The sequence below is a fragment of the Gobio gobio genome (genome assembly GCF_949357685.1).
Source record: "Gobio gobio genome assembly, chromosome: 22".
NCBI lineage: Eukaryota > Metazoa > Chordata > Actinopteri > Cypriniformes > Gobionidae > Gobio > Gobio gobio.
In genome coordinates this window covers 41,464,586-41,483,570 of record NC_137118.1, presented here as the reverse complement: position 1 = coordinate 41,483,570, position 18,985 = coordinate 41,464,586, and the positions used below count along the sequence as shown (strand labels likewise).

The window sequence follows — 18,985 nt, the reverse complement described above, 5'->3', positions numbered from 1 at the left end:
ACGTCACACATTAACATCCTGTGGAGAGCTGCTTCAACATCAGCAGAAATCCCTCATTATCAAACACTATAGGAACGTAATATTTTCCTTGAAGGGGTAATTTTATGCTATTAGTCTTGCCTTTCCAATTAAAACATTTTCTGGTGACATTAAAGGCATGTTTCACCTAAAACTCGTCGCTATCATTCCAAACCTGCATGACTGTTCCATCAGTGGAACTAAAATGTAGATATTTTGCAGAATGTCCAAGCTGTAAGGTTTTTTTATTTGAATATTAATTTATTCCTGTGATCAAAGCTGAATTTTCAGCATTATACTCCAGTCTTCATTGTCACATCCTTCATAAATCATTCTAATATGCTGATTTGCTGATCAAGAAATATTGTTTATTATTATTCCCAATGTTTGAAACTAATAAATTGATCAAAAGTGACAGAAAATATCTTTATAATGTTCCAAATAATTTGATATTTAAATAAATGCTGTTCTTTTGAACTTTTTTTGAATCCTGAAGAAAATGTATAAGGATTTCCACAAAAATACTAAGCAGCAAAAACTGTTTTCAACATTGATAATAATAAGAACCATTATTAATAACTGAGTAAAAATAATTATTGATGATAACTGAGCAAATCGGCATATTAGAATGATTTCTGAAGGATCATGTGACACTGAAGACTGGAGTAATGATGATGATAAATTTACAGGATCACAGGAATAAATACATCTTCAAATATATTCAAATAGAAAACAGTTATTTTAAATTGTAATAATATATTTGAAAATATTATAATCATGTATTTTTCAGTGAACTACTTTCAAAAAATTTTTTTTTTTTTTTTTTTTTGGGAAATTATATAAACTAGTGGTGTATATTTCAGCTCTTTTGAATCCAAAACAATATTTTTGTTTGAGTAACAGACCAAAATATTATGTCATTATTGAAATATTATTAATTTAATCAAATTAGCCTACAGAGCCAGGGCACATGTCAACATTTTTAAAGAATAACAAAGGTATTATTTCAGCTGGTTTCTCACGATTTTATAGTGATATTCACATATGATATTTTTTGTAACTTGGAAGCACTAAAAAGCCCCATAAAAAGTACCATAAACATTGTACATATGCAATATTTCAGCTCTTCTGAATTGCAAAGAATCATTTTCTGAAAATTATTGTCTTGTGAAAAAACAAAAACAAAAGAAAATTCATTATTCAATAAAACCTGCCACCTCAAGAATGCCAAGGATGTTGTTAACAAAGTTAAATATTGTTGGTTCATATCTGGCTAATTGTTTTAATGTTTTGGAAGCTAATTTTAAGTCTGTTCATCGAAACAAAAAAACTAAAACAATAAAACCTGTTAATTGTCTTCAGAAGACTTGGAATATTACAGAACCTTATGGTGTTTTTGGAGCTTAAAAGTGTGAATGAATTACCATCCAGTAGCATTGCGCTGAAAATAATCAGCTTGGACATTCTGCTAAATATCTCCTTTGGGTTTCAAAGTTGAAAGAAAATAATACAGGCTCTGGAAGGACCAGAGGACGAGTAAATGGCAACGGATCAGTTGCATGACTTTGGTCTCTTTATGCAGTGTTTCTCAAAGCACATGCAGGCACACATTTAGACATGCTAAGCACATAAATGTGACATTTGGCACATGGATGGACTGCGGCACAGCTGGAGGTGAAGGAACAGAATCAGACAGCATCGTTCATTACACATAGTGACACTCGGCCAGCAGATGTCCCTGCGGTCAAATGTGTCCGTACAGTCCCCTACCGGCGTCTCCAGTGTTATTATGTAACACCAAAGACTAAACTTATAATGACAGATCATGACAAAGTGCTTTTGTCTGCGCTGGGAGACTCGGCGCTGACAAGATCTATCACTTTAACTATGACTGGGCAGCAAACATATCAACACATCATCTTTACCATAAATCAACCTGATTCAGAAAACTCACTAATATATGCATAATTCGTTCAAATTATATTATATAGACTTTAAAGGGTTAGTTCACCCACAGAATGCAAATTCTGTCATTAATTCCTCACCCTCATGTCGTTCCAAACCCGTAAGACTTTTGTTCATCTTCAGAACACAAATGAAGATCTTTTTGATGAATCATTGGCAGCTATGCAACTGACACTTTGACGCATCAAACAGTTCATAAAGAGATCGAAAAACGAATCAATGAGGTTAATTCTCGTGTTACGCAGCACGTTTGAGCTTCTGCGAGATCCAATGAGGTTCATTCTCGTGTTACGCATCACGTTTGAGCTTCAGCAAGAACCAATGAGGTCCATTCTGGTGTTACGCAGCACGTTTGAGCTTCTGCGAGATCCAATGAGGTTCATTATCGTGTTATGAAGCACATTTGAGAATTAACATTTTTTACAACACTAGTTATTGTAGTATTGTTGTATTATGTGCTTTCTGCGTCCTTTATGAAACATGAATCTTAACTTTATGCATCCAGATTTATTGCAATTCTATCCAAAAGATCACGGAACAACTTTAACCCGTCTCATTTTGAGTTCTGTAATTCATTTGGGTTTGGGACAATTCAAAACAGTTAAGAACAAAAAGGAATACAGTTTTGGAACAACATATTTGGTGAGTATTTTTGGATGGACTAACCCTGTACGTGGGAATATAGCACACTCTTCGATTAGAAGTAAGAGTAAAAGTTAGTAAGAGTTTAAAAAAACAAGTTAATAAATAAATACTCACCCAGGCATGGTGTATTCAGTGCCATGACTCCGTAATAAGAGAAAGGACCGGCCTCAAACTTCATATTCTCGTTTCCAGCCTCAACTTCCACCCGACCCTGAGGGACAGAAATTAGTTTATTAGTAAAGTGCCCATATTATGCTTTTTCGAATATTACCTTTCATGCAATGTGTAATATAGCTGTTTGGGAATGTAAAAGTTCTGCAAAGTTTAAAAAATTAAAGCACTTGACAAATAAAGTAATTGTCTCGTAAAAGAAAGAATCGATTCTGAACTGCCGAAACGAGTCGTCAGCAATTCCACTCTAACTTTCTGCTACATACCTACATAATAGGCCTGCAGGATTAATAGCAATTAACCTGAAATCTTTGGTGATTATGAAAGCGCAAAGGCTGCGATAATTTTTTTTATGCGCAGCTTGTCAGTGAAGCACGGCTCTGTGATCAGTAATAAATGCTGCTTCATCTGAAAGCACTGCAAGTTTGAGTCGCTTATAATGTGGAAAAGCAACACACGTCAAACATCTTTCCAAACATGAGCCTTTATGAACCTCTTGTCCAACAAAAGACAACATTTAATAACATGTTTTTACTCCAAACTCACTTCATAACAACAGTTGAGCATCCTTCTGTGAGATGATGTGGCTTCTTACACAGAACAAGGCACATAACATATTTCATTGTATTCTATACTGTGGTAAAAGGCTATGTCGATTAGCATTGAAGTATAAATATACTTTATTGTCATAAAAATACCGGAGAGTGCTTGTAGAATGCCATATATATTGTCGCAGTCATGTGTTTATTAGTCATGTTTAATCAATTAAGTGTTTCAATCTCCTGTTTATTCAGCTACAGCGATAGTACGACGCTCATTGGAACGACATGTTATCGTACTTCTGCAGGGCATATTTGGAGTTTCTGCGCGAGTGCGCCCTCTGGCTTTTAGATGTAGCAGCATTTATAGCTGATCACATAGCCGGGTTTCACTAACAAGCTACGTATTTAAAAAAGAAAGAAGCCTTTTCCAAATTGTATGCAATTTAATTTAGATTAATCGTGTAGCCCAAGTACATAACAAGGTCTACGCTAATATTAGTCGGTCTGTATCATCCTTATCCCAAGGTTACCGTTAGTCAGCCGGATCCGGGCCATATCCAGATCAGATGGTGGACCTGCACCTAGACACGACCAAAATGCAGCCCTGAGTGTCAGCAGAGACTGTGTCTACTAGACAATCACCTGTGAAGGCCTCATCGACATGACAGCCATCGGCACAGATCCTCAGCAGAGACCACAAGAACCAGTCAGGTCCTCCGCACAGACCCTATGGCCAGCTTCGGATCCATACCAGCGTGATGAATCGATCTTCAAGCAAAAGGAACTGGATGAATATTTGAATGCTACAGATCCCGATCTGATTTCTAACTTGTGATGCTGCCTGAATCATATTGACCCTGTATTTATTCGTCGGCCAGAAGAGAACTGACCCCCCAACTGAGCCTGGTTTCTCCCAAGGTTTTTCTCCATTCTGTCACCTGATGGAGTTTGGGATCCTTGCCACTGTCGCCTCTGGCTTGCTTAGTTGGGGACAGTATTATTGATCTGTCTGTACCATGGACTGTACTGACACTATTGGATGAGATCTGAACTGAGCTGGACGATGACATTTTTTTTTGCAGAACTGCTTTATAGATTAAATTAACTTATTTAGTAATGGAGGATCTTTACAACGGAACTGCATCAACACTGAACTGGCTTTAGCTGAACACCAGCATCATTTGCCTGTTTTCATTGTAAAGCTGCTTTGAAACAATCTGTATTGTGAGCTATGTAAATAAATGTGGCTTGACTTGACAATGTAACAAATTTCCATTATGCCAGCCTATGGTCATCATTGGCTGCCCACAAACAACGTCTACTTCACCCCGTCCTCAAACACTGTAGTTGTAGCTGAGACTGGAAGAGTTTGGTTTGTGTTGTCGACATGTTCAGAAGACGCTGTTTTCTGCGTTGCAAAAGCAAATCCACATGGCTGCACTTTCAACTTGATATGGTAAAACTGACGCCAACGCGCATCACCAGTTATTTTGGTTATTTTGGAAATTTAAAAGGTTACATATTATCCTATTTAAAATGTGATAAGTAGTACTTTCAAAGTTAATGCATTAATGCATGCGATTCATTTAAAGTCCTTAACGCGTAAAAATAATTTAACGCAATTAACGCAAATAAAACAGAAGTATGTGAAGCTGGGTCATTAAAGTAATTTTTTTGTCACGCAGTTAGAAGTCGGAGTTTATCACAATCACACTGAGCATCTACAGCACCTGTAACCCTGGGAGGAGGAAATTTCCATTTTAACTCTTTAGCTCGATTCTGCTTCTCTGTTTGTGATCAGGCCATTTAAAGCCGTTAAACTCTGGGAAAGTTTTTAGTGATCCAGTAATCGAATTCATTCAAACAGTCCAAAACAGCTCTAATGCAAAGAAGGCCAGGCTGATCACATCAGACATATCAGAGAGAAAATATATTTTTTTTTATTGAATAGTTCGTTCCACTTTGTACTCTGCGATTGTTTCTAAAGAGCATAATTTTGGTGACGTACTGCAGTCGTACAGTAAGCGCGTGAGTTTCTGACGCACAAACAACAAACCGTGCTCTTAATCTGCATCGCTATTTGTATTTGTTGTGAATACGCAGGCCACAAGAAGTAATTAGGTGGGTTTTTTTTTTTTTTGGATCACTTTTACTCGGGACATGCTAGCTGGAAACATAGGATTCCATTCATTATGCTAAGCTAAGCTAGCGGCGACCCTGCCAAACTAAAACAATGCATGCACTGAGACAAAAATGCATTTGCCCACATATCTAAATGTTGGAAAGATGTTGAATAAGCCCTATTTCTAAAAACGGTGGAGTGTCCCTTTAAAGCATAACCGACTGTGTTTACATAAACTCATCAAGACAGCCATTTTGACATAACTGTGTGTGTATTTGACAGTTCGAGTGTGTAACACAACACAAAAAAAAGAATGGCTTGTGCGCACGTTTCGGTGTGTTTGTCAGACAGCAGACAGCACTAGACTGCAAGGAGTTGTTTTTCGCAAGTTATTATGTTTAATAACTCTTTTTAACGTCAAGCAAGTCACATAAGTAACAGCCGTGTGCCCAGTCTATTCTCTGCTATATGCGTCAACCTAAAACGTACACTTTTCACAATGTTGAAGTAGCCTATTAAAATCATTCAGATATTGCATGCCCTTGCGATATGCATATTACGATATGTACATTTGCGATATTTTGTATATATTGTGCAGCCCTACTCTGTACACACTATACACTGTGAATTCTGTGATGTTTTTTATGTTTTTTTTCATGGGTGCTTAGGCATGTATAAATTTATTATATAATAGAATTATATGGACTCCTTATATTTGGTTATTTGGTGTCATTTTGGAATCTCCAATGATCCTTGAAGCTTGCAGAAAATACAGTGTGAAAATCACCCTTCGATCTTATTGTTTACTTCGGATATAGCAAATTATGACAAAATGAATGTGTTTAATGAGATAAATGGCTTAATTTCACGATACGTATGCGACAACAAAAGGTGCGATTAATCGCGATTAAAATGTTTAATCTATTGACAGCCTAGTAATAAGTAGTGTAACTATTTCAATTACTTTATTAATGTAACTGATTACATTTGATTACTTTTTGATTACTTTCTAATTTCCAGCACTGAAACGCCTTTTTATCACTTTCAGACAGGTTGGCTTTCAGCATCAATGTGGACTGATGTAATTGGCAGACGAGGTGCTCTGCAAATTCAATCGAAAACCAATCAAAAGCATCAGAATAGCAGCGCTTTACTAAAAGGCCTTTAAATGGCAGGAGACATAATGCGCATAAAAAAAAGGCAAAGCAACAAAATAATATATTTCAACATATCCTAGCTTTTTTTACAGAAAATATTCAGATGTAACCCCCTTTGTAATTGTTAACATTTTAACAAGTAACATTCATTTAATAATAACACATTTTTTTCTCAGTAACTGCAACTGATTACAGTTACATTTATTTTGTAATTAAATTAAGTAATTTAGTTACAAGTAACTAGTTACTCCCCAACACTGCGTATTACTGTGTATCAAGTGCTGAGGAAGATCCGGATCTGAAGTTCGGATAATATCTATCCATATTATGGTAATGGGTGTGTAGTTTCCGACAAGCGCTGTAAGCGGTAGACCAATCAGAGCAGAGTAGCTCTCGAAAACGAGTCTTTGAACGAACCGTTTTAGGACTGAATTAGAAACGAGGTGACGTGCATTGAATACTATGAAAAAAAGTGTGTTATTTTTTTTTTTTTACCCGTTCATTTCAATTTCTGTAAAGTTAATCAATTTTGAAATTAGTTCAATTCAGCTATAAAGCAGCTTTGGAGAAAACAGTGATCATTCAGCTCAATTCAGTCCGATAGTGTCAGTGCTGTCATATCAATCAGAGCCGACAATCATAAAGACACAACCACTTAAATGGAAACTGCTTGAAACACATAAATACAAAACTATCAAATATAACTATCATTCGGAATAAAATCTTTGTAGATTTGTGCGATTTCTTCAAGATACTGAAACCTAAACCCTCAAGAACCCCCACTGGTGGTCTTAAATAATTGAACAGTGTTTTTAAAAAAACACTTAAATAGTATTTAAGTCAAACGCATCTTATTTTGAAATCTTAACCGGTTTCCTTGAAGAACAACCAGTTGCGTCTCCATAATTAAAGACAGAATGACACGAAACCCAACCAAATCTCCTACAAGGACGGTGAGGTTGGTACATTTAATACTTTGAAACCAGGGTCATGCGTCAAACCACATTTGAGAGGACACACAAGTTTTCCAAACTCTCAGGCGTCATATTTGCCCCATTTTCTGCCCCAATGGAGAGTCAACCTTTCCTCTCATTCTCAAAAAAACGTTACCGGATCTGTGGCGCTCGGATTGCATGACACCTGGATCCTGTCACTCTACCCGGGTCTCCTCTGCTCTGGTATCTATATTCAGGTGGACACTTAACACAAACAGAGCTGGCAACACTTTGCTGCCTTCTTGTTATGCCAGCAAATAAGAGCCAAATCGAGTTTCATCAGATAAAACAAAACTACTAAACAAATCTTCGAATTGTTACTCTACAATAATACACTACCGTTCAAACGTTTTTATTTTGGAAAGTTAAAATTAATAATTTATTCAGCAAGGACACAATAAAGTAAATCAAAAGTAGCAGACATTTAAAATGTTACAAAACATTTCAAATAAATGTTGGTCTTTTGAACATTATATTCATCAAAGAAAAAAATTTAGCAGCACAGCTGTTTTCAACATCGATAATAATCATAAATGTTTCTTGAGCAGCAAATCAGCATATTAGAATGATTTCTGAAGGATCATGTGACACTGAAGACTGGAGTAGGCCTAATGATGCTGAAAATTCAGCTTTGATCACAGGAATAAATTACATTTGAAAATATATTACACAATACAAATAGATATAGTTATTTTCAATTGTAATATTTCACAATAGTATGTTTTACTGTATTTGTAGTCTAAATTAATGCTGTCTTGGTGAGCAGAAGAGACTTATCAATCAGTAACACTTTACAGTAAGTTTCAATTCATTAAGCACTCGTTATAAAACAAGGATGTTTTAGGTGGTTTCCAAGGCATATAGAACTAGACTAGTAACCTAGAGCACCCTAACTTCTAGATGGTATTGCTATGTGGTTGCTAAGGTGTTGCTATGCAGTTGCTTAGAACTAGCCCTGGCCACAACCCAGAAGGCTCTAGCAACCACACAACAATGCCCTGGCATAAAACAACAGAATTTTATAATCTAGGTTTTATCGGATGTGCAAATTTCTACATATAAGATCTAGACTGGGTAAACCCAGCCTGATCTGCCGGCGATTTGATTTCGCCCTGCAACTCAGTCTGGAAACCTACTACTGCTTCGGTTACACTTTTGCGGGAACCAATCACAGACTGGCTTATCCACCTGCCGCGTGATTGGCAGGTTTAACACGATGACGGATAGAGAAGCGATGGGTTGTTGCCCGTTGATCACGCCTCTCGTGGTCTGATTGGTTGAAGGACTATCCAATTGCATACAGAGTCATTTGAATTATGCCCGTTGATGATTTTAACATTTCAAGTTATATAAATGATCATTAGTTCATGAATAATGAATGAACAGTATATTTATTAATTAACCTACATTAATAAATGTGTATACATTAATGTTAATGCCTTCTTGTAAAGTACCAACGAATCATCACTCACCAATTACTAAAACTTACTAAATTCCAATTATAAAAATCAGAAGCAATTGTCATTCAATTACTAAAATATGTATTAATATATTTAATACATTTTATATATTTAAATTAAAGTATAAATATATATTGGATTTTCTAATAATTTTATTTAAATATATTTAAATATTCTATTACATATATTAATACATTTCCTTATTTAATAGACTGAATATATTTAAATAAAAGTATAAGTAGAATAAAAGTAGAAAATAAAAATATATATGTAATACATTGATTTTTATTTTCTTATACTTTTATATAAAATACAATTAAATATAAAACAAACAAAACAATTATTATTATTCCATTATTATTATTATTATAATAATAGTTGCACTTTATTTTACAGTTTGCGCATACACGTGTACTTACCTTAGAAAGTACTGGATAATGTACATGGGTTAGGTTTAGGGTTAGTCCCTAGTTATTACCCAGTTACTGTAATTACTATAATAAGTACATAGTATGTACATGGGCAACAGGACTAACAGTGTTAACCATTATAATTTATACATGTTCTATAATTTATTTGATCATTTTGAAAATTCATTAGAACTATTATATTTGAAATCATTTTAAAACTCAATTAAATACAGTCTGGAAATTAGCATATGAGAGGAGTTTGGTGAATTTACGCAGACATACGCTTTGATGGCCAGTGTGACATAATGCTCCATGACACATGGCGTTCATGCTCCGTATGACATTGTGCCGCGGGGATGATTACGACTGTGATAAACACTGTCACACTGAGGTTCTGAAAGGGTTAACCTTGTCCTGGCTGACCCCTCGCAGAGAACACAGCAAATCCAGGATGTGATTTACTGATCCCCAGAGGGCCCGTGCACCACGTCGGCCCTGTGACCTGACACGGCTCGCTCCATCTTGACCACCTTCAAACTTAAGCCACGTTAAGTAAGCTGCGGCACAGATATTCATTCAGATGTCTGGAAAGTATGCGTAAGGTCGTGCTATTGTGTCGAGTTCAAATACAAGCCAATATATATATATGTATCATCTGCTTGCTGTAGCATGGACATCCAAAAGTCTTTCCATCAATATCACTTCTGATTGGACGGTTTTATAAAACAAGGCCATGGACAGCTTTGATTGGCTGTGTATACGATCGCGCGTGTGTGTGTGTGAGCTGGCAGAAAGCGGGTGGGATTAGAGCTGCTACGCTCAGGATCGCTTTCTTATGTAAGAGGGATCAATTAGTGAAGGACAGGCCTGTCCGATGCAGGGCCTCTTCTGGCTAAAACAACACTGAGGTCACAGACGCTCCGAACACACCAGGAAGCCACAACTGAAGGGCACGAATGAGCCACAAACACAAGAAACGGCACTAAAACAGCTTGAAAATATTAACCAGCAGCCAATGTTAAGAAGCATCACTATTACTATTGCTCAAACTTCAAATCTCTACTCCGGGAGGAACCCCAACCATATCTAAAGATGAAAATCTCGATTCAAACACCCATGAGAGCTTGTGATGACAGCGCCTGTGTCTATTAAACCTTTGACAAGTACAATCACACTGATTCAGATCTGCGTTGGTGCTGCCGCTGATATAGAGAGAGCAGTTGTTATGTACAGGTATGAAGCAGCTTCACAAACGCTTTTCAACCACACAGCATCATTATTTCTGTTAGGGCTCCACGATTTGGGGAAAATATCTAAGTGCGATTTAAAATGTGATTTTGATTTTTACAAATGAAAAGTGTGTGTATATAACATTTGTATGTATATATTAATATGACTAAAAATAATAATTATGATTATTATTATTGCAAAATAAGAAATATTGCTATTACAATAAAATATTGTTTTATTGAAAATTAAAAATAAAGTATTTAAGAATAAATATAACAATATAATAATAATATATTTTACAGATAACTTATTTTACAAAAAAACTGCTGGGTTATCTGTTAATATGCAGACAGCCTATGACTAAAATCATTAGAAACGTCTATTATTATTATTATTATTATTATTATTATTATTATTATTATAAAACTCTGTGCTGTTTATCTGTGATATCAATTTCTTAAAGTCTTTAATATGAAATATGAGCCTCTTATGTATCCACTATGGGGGAAAAACTCCTGTACATTGAAGAAAAACGTATAGATTGTCATAAATTTATTTAGAGAAGTATTATTTTTCTTATTTTTTACCCAAACGTTTCATTCATACTGGAGGCCAGAGGGTGCCTTCGAGCAGAAACTCCACAAACGAAATAATAGTTTTTAGGAAGCGAGTCTTTAGGAAGCGAGTCATTATATCGTTCATGACATTTTTTTTAAATAATTCAAATTATTTAAATGTTTTAAATAAACAGCAGTAATTAACAATTTTTTCAAAATCTGTAGTAAATTACGTAATTTTTTTTAGCCATCTATTCAGAAACAAGGGAGATCTGTAGCCTGGATGCCAGCCGAACTTAGCCCCGCCCACAACATTTGAGGTCAGGCAGTTCAGTCTGGAATTGATCCGTTGTGGAGCAACTATGCTCAAACCAGAGCTGTTCGGACCAATGCAATTGTCAATATTTAGATACAAGATACAATTGTCTCTGGAAAAAATGGCGTTTGGGGGGTAAAATATGTGTTTTTTTGGCAGGGTTGCCTGCTAAAATTCGCATTCCTGGGTCTAAATATCACATAATTGGGGTCGTTTCAACCCGCGGACATGGAAAAACAGCCCGCGGGAAAACCATGGACTTTGCAACACTCTGTGCAGTTGTGTTCTGTTGACATTTGACAACTAACGTTATGAGTCGCTCCGTTGCTCTGATTGGTTGTAGGTCTATCCAATTGAGGTCTTTCCTGGTTCGGTTGCAACACGCCCCATAATCACAGCCCAATGGAGCAGTATCGGACTCATATTCTGACTAGAATTGAGTATGACAACGTCAGGCTAGGAGATCTGTATTTTAAACCCAAAAATCGTAATTCTCAATTTATCCAGAACTGTGCAGCTCTACTGTAGAGTGGACTCTCTTTAAATGGAAAACCACCTAGTAACCACACAAAGCACCCTAGTAACTGCACAGCAATGCCCTGGAAACCATCTAGCTCTAGGTGGTTGCCAGGGCATTGTTGTGTGGTTGCTAGAGCCTTCTGGGTTGTTGCCAGGGCTAGTTCTAAGCAACTGCATAGCAACACCTTAGCAGCCACATAGCAATGCCTTTGCAACCATCTACAAGTTATGGTGCTCTAGGTTACTAGACTAGTTCTATATGCTTTGGAAACCACCTAAAACACCTTAGCAACCACCTAAAACACCCTAGCGGCTACATAGCAATACCATGACACAACCATCTAAAACAAAACACACAGCAATGCCTTGGCAAATCCCCTAGTTCTAGGTTGTTTCCAGGGATTGCCTTTGTGATTGCTAGGGTGTTCTGTGTTGTTGACAGGGCATTGCTGTGTGGGGGCTAGAACTTTCTGGGTTTTTACCCAGGGCTAGTTCTAAGCAACTGCATAGCAACACCTTAGCAACCACAGAGCAATGCCTTTGCATCCACCTAGAAGTTAGGGTGCTCTAGGTTGCTAGAATAGCTCTATATGCCTTGGCAACCACCTAAAACATCCTAGCAACCACCTAAAACCCCCTAGCAACCACATAGCAACATCCTGGCAACCACTCACAACACCCAAGCATCATGGCAGTAAGTTTTGCACAGGCAAGCACCACTCATATCTTCTTCAGAAAAATCTGGTCTATTTTGGGATGCATCTAATCCTGTTAGTACTCAGAATTCTGACCAATGAAAGGCAGAGACAGATATTTGTGTGGATGGTTGTACAGCTGACGTCCCTGGAGCAATGTCATGGGGACTGAGGCCCCTCCACAAGGTCAACTGGTGAGGGGTTACATGGGATGTAATCTGATGATTCACATAGAACCAGCCACGGGGAACAGGCAACTTCTCTGACCTTTTCTCCTTCTCTCAAACCATCCAAACTCTAATGCAATAAAACGCTACTAGACAGTTTATTACTTAAAGGTTTTATAATCTATGTGAGAGTGTTTGTCTTGAGTAGAAATCACCACAACAATGTTAGGTAGAGAGTTTGAGATGGTTGCCAGGGCATTGCTATGGTGTTCTGGGTTGCTAGGAGATATTCTGGTCTCTTGATATGGACCAGATACCTCATTCAATGCAAGGCTGAGGTATTTTATATAATACTCTAGATATACTAACACATTTTCAACATTTCAAGTTGTATACATTAGCATTAGATAATATGTAAATGAACATAAATGAAGAATGATCAATAGTATGTTTATAAATTAAACTCGATTATTAAATGCTGTAAAAAGTCCAGTGTTAATTAACAATGTTAATATTAAAGTAAACATTAATAAATTGACTCTTATTGTAAAGTGTTACCTACATATTATTTGATTACTAAAATATATTTATTAAATATATATTTAATTTTCGTATTCTTTTATATATAAATGAATAAGAATTTTCGTAACGGATAGAACATTTTTCATGCGCATTTTTAGAATTTATGCGCATCTTGGCGTTTCCATTCAGCATTTTTGATGCAATATCCCAAAATGCGCATACAAAAAGTGGATGGAAACATACTGTAGCTACTGTCATTAGATGTCAAATGCGGCTTTACCAAGCTCAACAGCTCAAGTCGAGCTGTGATATAAACAAAACGCTATTGGCATATTTTAAAAAAAGGAAGGAGCTGCTCAGTATGTCCCGCCCTGTTTTCCCATTTCAGTGGAAATTACATCACCACAATGAATAACGCTGCACGTTTCAAGGCACTTCAGTGGGCCTTTAAGCAATAGTAATAATAGCCACGTTTCCACCGCAGGAACTTTCCCCAGGAACTAGAGACTTCGGTGTGTTTCGAACACAGGAACCAGGATCTAAATGAAGTTTCTTATAAAAACTTCCCTCTAAAAACGGCCCTGCTTGCGAGGTAGTACTTTTTCAAAGTTCAGGAACTTTAAGGGGTGGGACTTGGGCGCTGAACATGCTGATTGGTTGAGCTCACCCAGCATTTTATTTCAACCTAAAAGTCAGTTGCGGTGCGTGCAGTGAGAGTTGTTTGCTATTCGAATCAACAATGAAGTTAAAAAAAAAACGACAAAAAAAAAAAAAAAAAATCATGAAAATGGAATGAATGTTTTTATTGAAATTAAACAATTTTAAACATTTTGAAATTACAATTGTGTTGCTGTTAAAACTGATCAGGCACATAGCGCAAATATGCTGTAACTGTCCTTGTGAGAGATTTTTTTACTTATATTTTTTTAATGGCTATTATTGATCACACAAACTGACATTTAACAAAAAGAGACTGGGTTGTGTTTTATGTCATATTTAATTTTTATTACAGTGATGATCATATATATATATATGCACACTTATTGTCTAAACCAGGGGTTTTCAAACTTTATGATACCAAGGACCCCTAAATATGATGAACCTTTATGAGGGACCCCCTTCCTAAAATCCATCTATTTTTATGTACAAAAAAACATTTAAACTGTTAGATAAATAGTAAGTGTGACATTATAAATAAAACATATTTTTTCCCAACTTAAATTGGCTATTAATGTTGGATGTATAACCCCGAAGAAGAATATTTTCAATTAAAAATTATTTGTATACACAATTTTCACAATAAATGCATGTAAGCAGTGTACGTACGGTGTTAAGAAAACTGCTTTACAACCCCAGTGAGCAAGATAAAGGGGACTATAGTGAGAAAAACTTACTAGAAAGATATAAACCAAACATATACAATTCTGGAATGTATATGGCAAGAAAGGAGAGAAACATTTAGAAATTAAACCGTTAGAATATTCGGTAGACTTTATCCATTTTTGCTTTGTCTTTTTATTCTCTGAAATTTTGTGGGGACCCCTTAGAACCTTCTGGAGGACCCCTGGGGGTCCCCGGACCCCAGTTTGAAAACCCCTGGTCTAAACCACATATCAATGGGTTTAATATTTTTTTTAAATGTAAACGAAAAGAGGCATGGTTGTGTTTTATATTTCGTTTGTTATAAATATACATGCAGTGAAGATAATCAATATGCGTTGCCTGAACCACATTTGTGTGGCTATTAATGTTTAATATTTATTTTTATGAAAATGAAAAGAGGCAGTGTGGTGTTTTATGGCAAATTTTGTTTTATTGTAGCCTAAAATACATACAGGAGTGAGAGCAAGCTGAGTGACACTATCAAGAACGCTGCTGTTCCATTAGCAGAGTACCGGACTTGTGTCCTCCTCAGGAGTTTGTTCTACCGAGTCGGCAAGTCTGAACTTGGGCGCGGGACAGGCGGAAGTACCGCTGAAAGCGGCCGTCATCCAGGCGCAGCTCCTGGAGCATCTTGAACGCGCGTCTATTTCCCTTCAAACGCTCGATTTATACGCTGTGGACGCGCGAGTGGATTCAAAATGTTCAAGCGTCCAACTAGACTCGAATTTTACGCTCTATTCGTGTTCGGTGTGAACGCAGCATAAGACATCGGACACATATGGGCCTCTCCTCCTCGCCAACCACAGTGAAACAGTGAAACGAGAGCAAGATATGCCTCATCATATTTTCTGCATTTAGCTTTTGAATGACCAGCACCTGCCTGGGATGTCTGTGAGACCTCATCTACTGCTTTTCTCTAGCCTTTTATAAACCAATACATAAATACATCTTCCATGCGACGTCAGTTAACTTGGCAGTTGTTATTGTTGTTTTTTTATGTCCCACGCCCCCTGCTATGTCTTTTTTTAAATTTATTTTTATGTCCCGCGCGCCCCACACTTTGAGAACCACTGATTTAGACAGCGATGGAAATGCAGACAGCAACAGGTCTGCGGGGACCTGGGAAGTTCCTGGGATAAATTGTTCCGGGTGATTTAGGTGGAAACGGGGTTAATGATATTTGCCTTAGCAAGCCCCATTAAAGGGATAGTTCACCCACAAATAAAAATTCTGTCATCATTTACTCACCCTCAAGTTGTTCCAAACCTGTATGAGTTTCTTTGTTCTGCTGAACACAAAAGATGATATTTAGAAGAATGTTTGTATCCAAGCAGATAGAGCAACCATTGACTACCATAGCAGGGAAAAAATACTATGGTAGTCAATGGTTGCTCTATCTGCTTTGTTACAAACATTTTTCTAAATATCTTCTTTTGTGTTCAGCAGAACAAAGAAACTCATACAGTTTTGGAACAACTTGAGAGTGAGTAAATGATGACAATTTTCATTTGTGGGTGAACTATCCCTTTAACAAGTGACTGATTATTGAAGGAAGCAGCACACTTTCTGCATTGATTTAAAGGTACAAGTTCTTTCAAAGTCTACAGAGCTTTCTGCTGAATTCTCATTGCAGGCCTACCGATCAGTTTTATTTACCTGAAGGACGAGGATGAAAAAGTCGACAGGTTTTCCACGTTGATATAGATAGTGCTGTGGCGAGCGCTTGTCGCTCTCATTGAACTTGATCTCCTGAATGACATCCAGGTGCTTCAGGATCCGCAGTAAGACCTTGTCTTTGATCAGGAGTGGACCGAAAATGCTCACCTCTATGGAAAGATGGGTATGCAAAAATTGCCTGTTATTTGCAAAAGCAAATGCTCAACAAGTGAGATAATAAACAGTATCTTATAAACGCAACAGCTCACCAGTAGCGAGGAAACGGTGCGCTGCTAGCATTAGTTGCGGGGATATCTTGACTTTGGATTCGCTCTCATGTTTGAAAGCAGAAAAGTCCCTCTTGTTCTTGTTGGGATCCACTTTCTTTTTGTTACGGTTGTCAGCTAGCAGACAAAAAACAAAAACATGAAATTACTCAACCAATCACTCATCTCGTTTCCCAAAAGCATCCTAAGCCTAAGTAGATCATAGAAGCCATTGGCACCAATAATCTCTATGATCTACTTAGGCTTACGATGCTTTTGGGAAATGCAGCCCAGATTAATAAATAATTGAACCAATTAATAAATCAATTATTAGACTATTAGATTAGACCGGATTAGATTTAACCCTCTGGTGCTACTCAATTAGGAGTCACACTCATACTCCTCCTGGTCAAAAGTGGTCCAACTTTCTTTTTCAGTATAATCAATGGAATATCATTTTGTTCAATAATATATATTTTTTTTTTTTTTTTTTGAGGAATTTTTATGGTACTATTAGTAATATTAGTCATATTTATGCAATAATTCTGATCTATTTGTTTCCACAATTTGTACAATACAATACTATGAAAGCTTGTTTTCACCACTGAATAAAAATAAAAAGGGTAATAGCGACTTTATATTACGCAATTCTGAGACAAAAAAGTACAAATTCAGAGATAAAAAAGTCACCATTAACTTTTAAATGTTTTTTTCTGTGGCGGAAACAAGCTTCCATACAATACAATTAATGAATCCATACCATTTTTTCCTATTTTTTTTTATTTTATTATTATTATTTAATGAACCATTTCATTGCTGTATGCTTTTTTTCTGCATTTTCACTGATTTGTCGATTAAAAAAAAAAATTTTTTTTATTCCCCATTACTTTCTATGTTGGTCATTTTTTATCCACAAGGTGTACAAGTGTGACTATTCTTTAGGACCATTTAACCTTTACAAATCATGTCCATAGCATGTGCAACAAGTCACCAAGTGTCGTACCATTCCGATGAAATACAAAACTTTCAGAGGGTTTTAAAATTCCATGATTTTTCCATGAAAAATTAGAAAACGAGAAAGCAAATCACTATCATGAACATACTGTAGAGATCAGACTCGTCCAGGATCTCAGATTTGATGATCTCCTCAATAACGTCCTCCAGTGTGACCAGCCCCAGAACCTCGTAGAACGGATCTCCTTCGCCCTCATTATTCACCTTCTGAACGATGGCCAAGTGGGATTTACCTATGGACAGAAGCCAAAAATCTCAGACAAAACACTAGATAAACAGAACTGAATACACTGAAGTGTTCTAACTTCAATCATAATGGCTGTTTAATAGTTACTAAATCCTTAAACCCAAAAAATTATGTTGTTTCTGTATGAGTTTCTTCTGCTGAACACAAAAGAAGATATTTTGAAGAATGTTGGACACCCATTTACTTCAATAGTATTTTTTTTTTCCCTACTATGGAAGTCAATGGGTGCCTTCAACTGTTTGATTACCAAAATTCTTCAAAATATCTTCATTTGTGTTCAACAGAAGAAACTCATACAGGTTTGAAACAACTTGAGGGTGAGTAAATGATGACAATTTTCATTTTTAGGTGAACCATCCCTTTAAGATGGATTTAGTTCACACCAGGCCAGGAAACCCTCTGAGTGGGTGTAGATTAGAATAATTCAAACCATATTCATGTATTGAAGCACTGCATGGAGATGCATATTAATGAGCCGTATTATCACTGCAGAGTCTGAAACCCCCAATTAATTATTCATCATCATCATATTTTATCTGAGGGGCAGGATCAATCATACCCATTAAGCAATACTGGACCATTAGCGCTTCATGTTTGAAGCCAAAGTCAGATCAGAATTGCTACTAAACTTAGAGCTAAAAGAGAAGAGCTTAGGAGGGGAATGACGGAGATGTCTGGGGATTAGAAGAAAGCGAAAAGGGAAGGATGGAGCAAGACAGGGCCAGAAGACACTATGACGGGATTTAAAGTTAAGAGTGAAATATGTAAATCTGCAAAACACTGCAAAATCAACATTGCAAGACATAAACTGTTAAAACATTGAAACAATACTTAATGATATGCTCAAATCTGAATAAAAATATATGGGTGCACCAATATAGAAATTCTGGCCAATACTGACAACCAATTATTATTTTAATATTATATG

The 18,985-nt window shown here is 36.5% G+C and overlaps 1 protein-coding gene across 3 annotated transcripts in view; it reads right to left on the bottom strand.

Moving 5' to 3' along the window:
- LOC307119023 (metal transporter CNNM4) overlaps positions 1-18,985 on the bottom strand; it is a 36,338-nt gene that overhangs the window by 13,346 nt on the left and 4,007 nt on the right. For all 3 annotated transcript variants that reach the window (XM_079805004.1, XM_079805003.1, XM_079805002.1), the window contains exons 2-5: positions 17,900-18,043; positions 16,800-16,934; positions 16,531-16,700; positions 2,743-2,839 (exon numbers count right to left, since the gene is read on the bottom strand). In XM_079805004.1, coding sequence (XP_079661130.1) covers positions 2,743-2,839; positions 16,531-16,700; positions 16,800-16,934; positions 17,900-18,043 — 546 coding nt within the window. The remainder of the gene's footprint in view (positions 1-2,742; positions 2,840-16,530; positions 16,701-16,799; positions 16,935-17,899; positions 18,044-18,985) is intronic.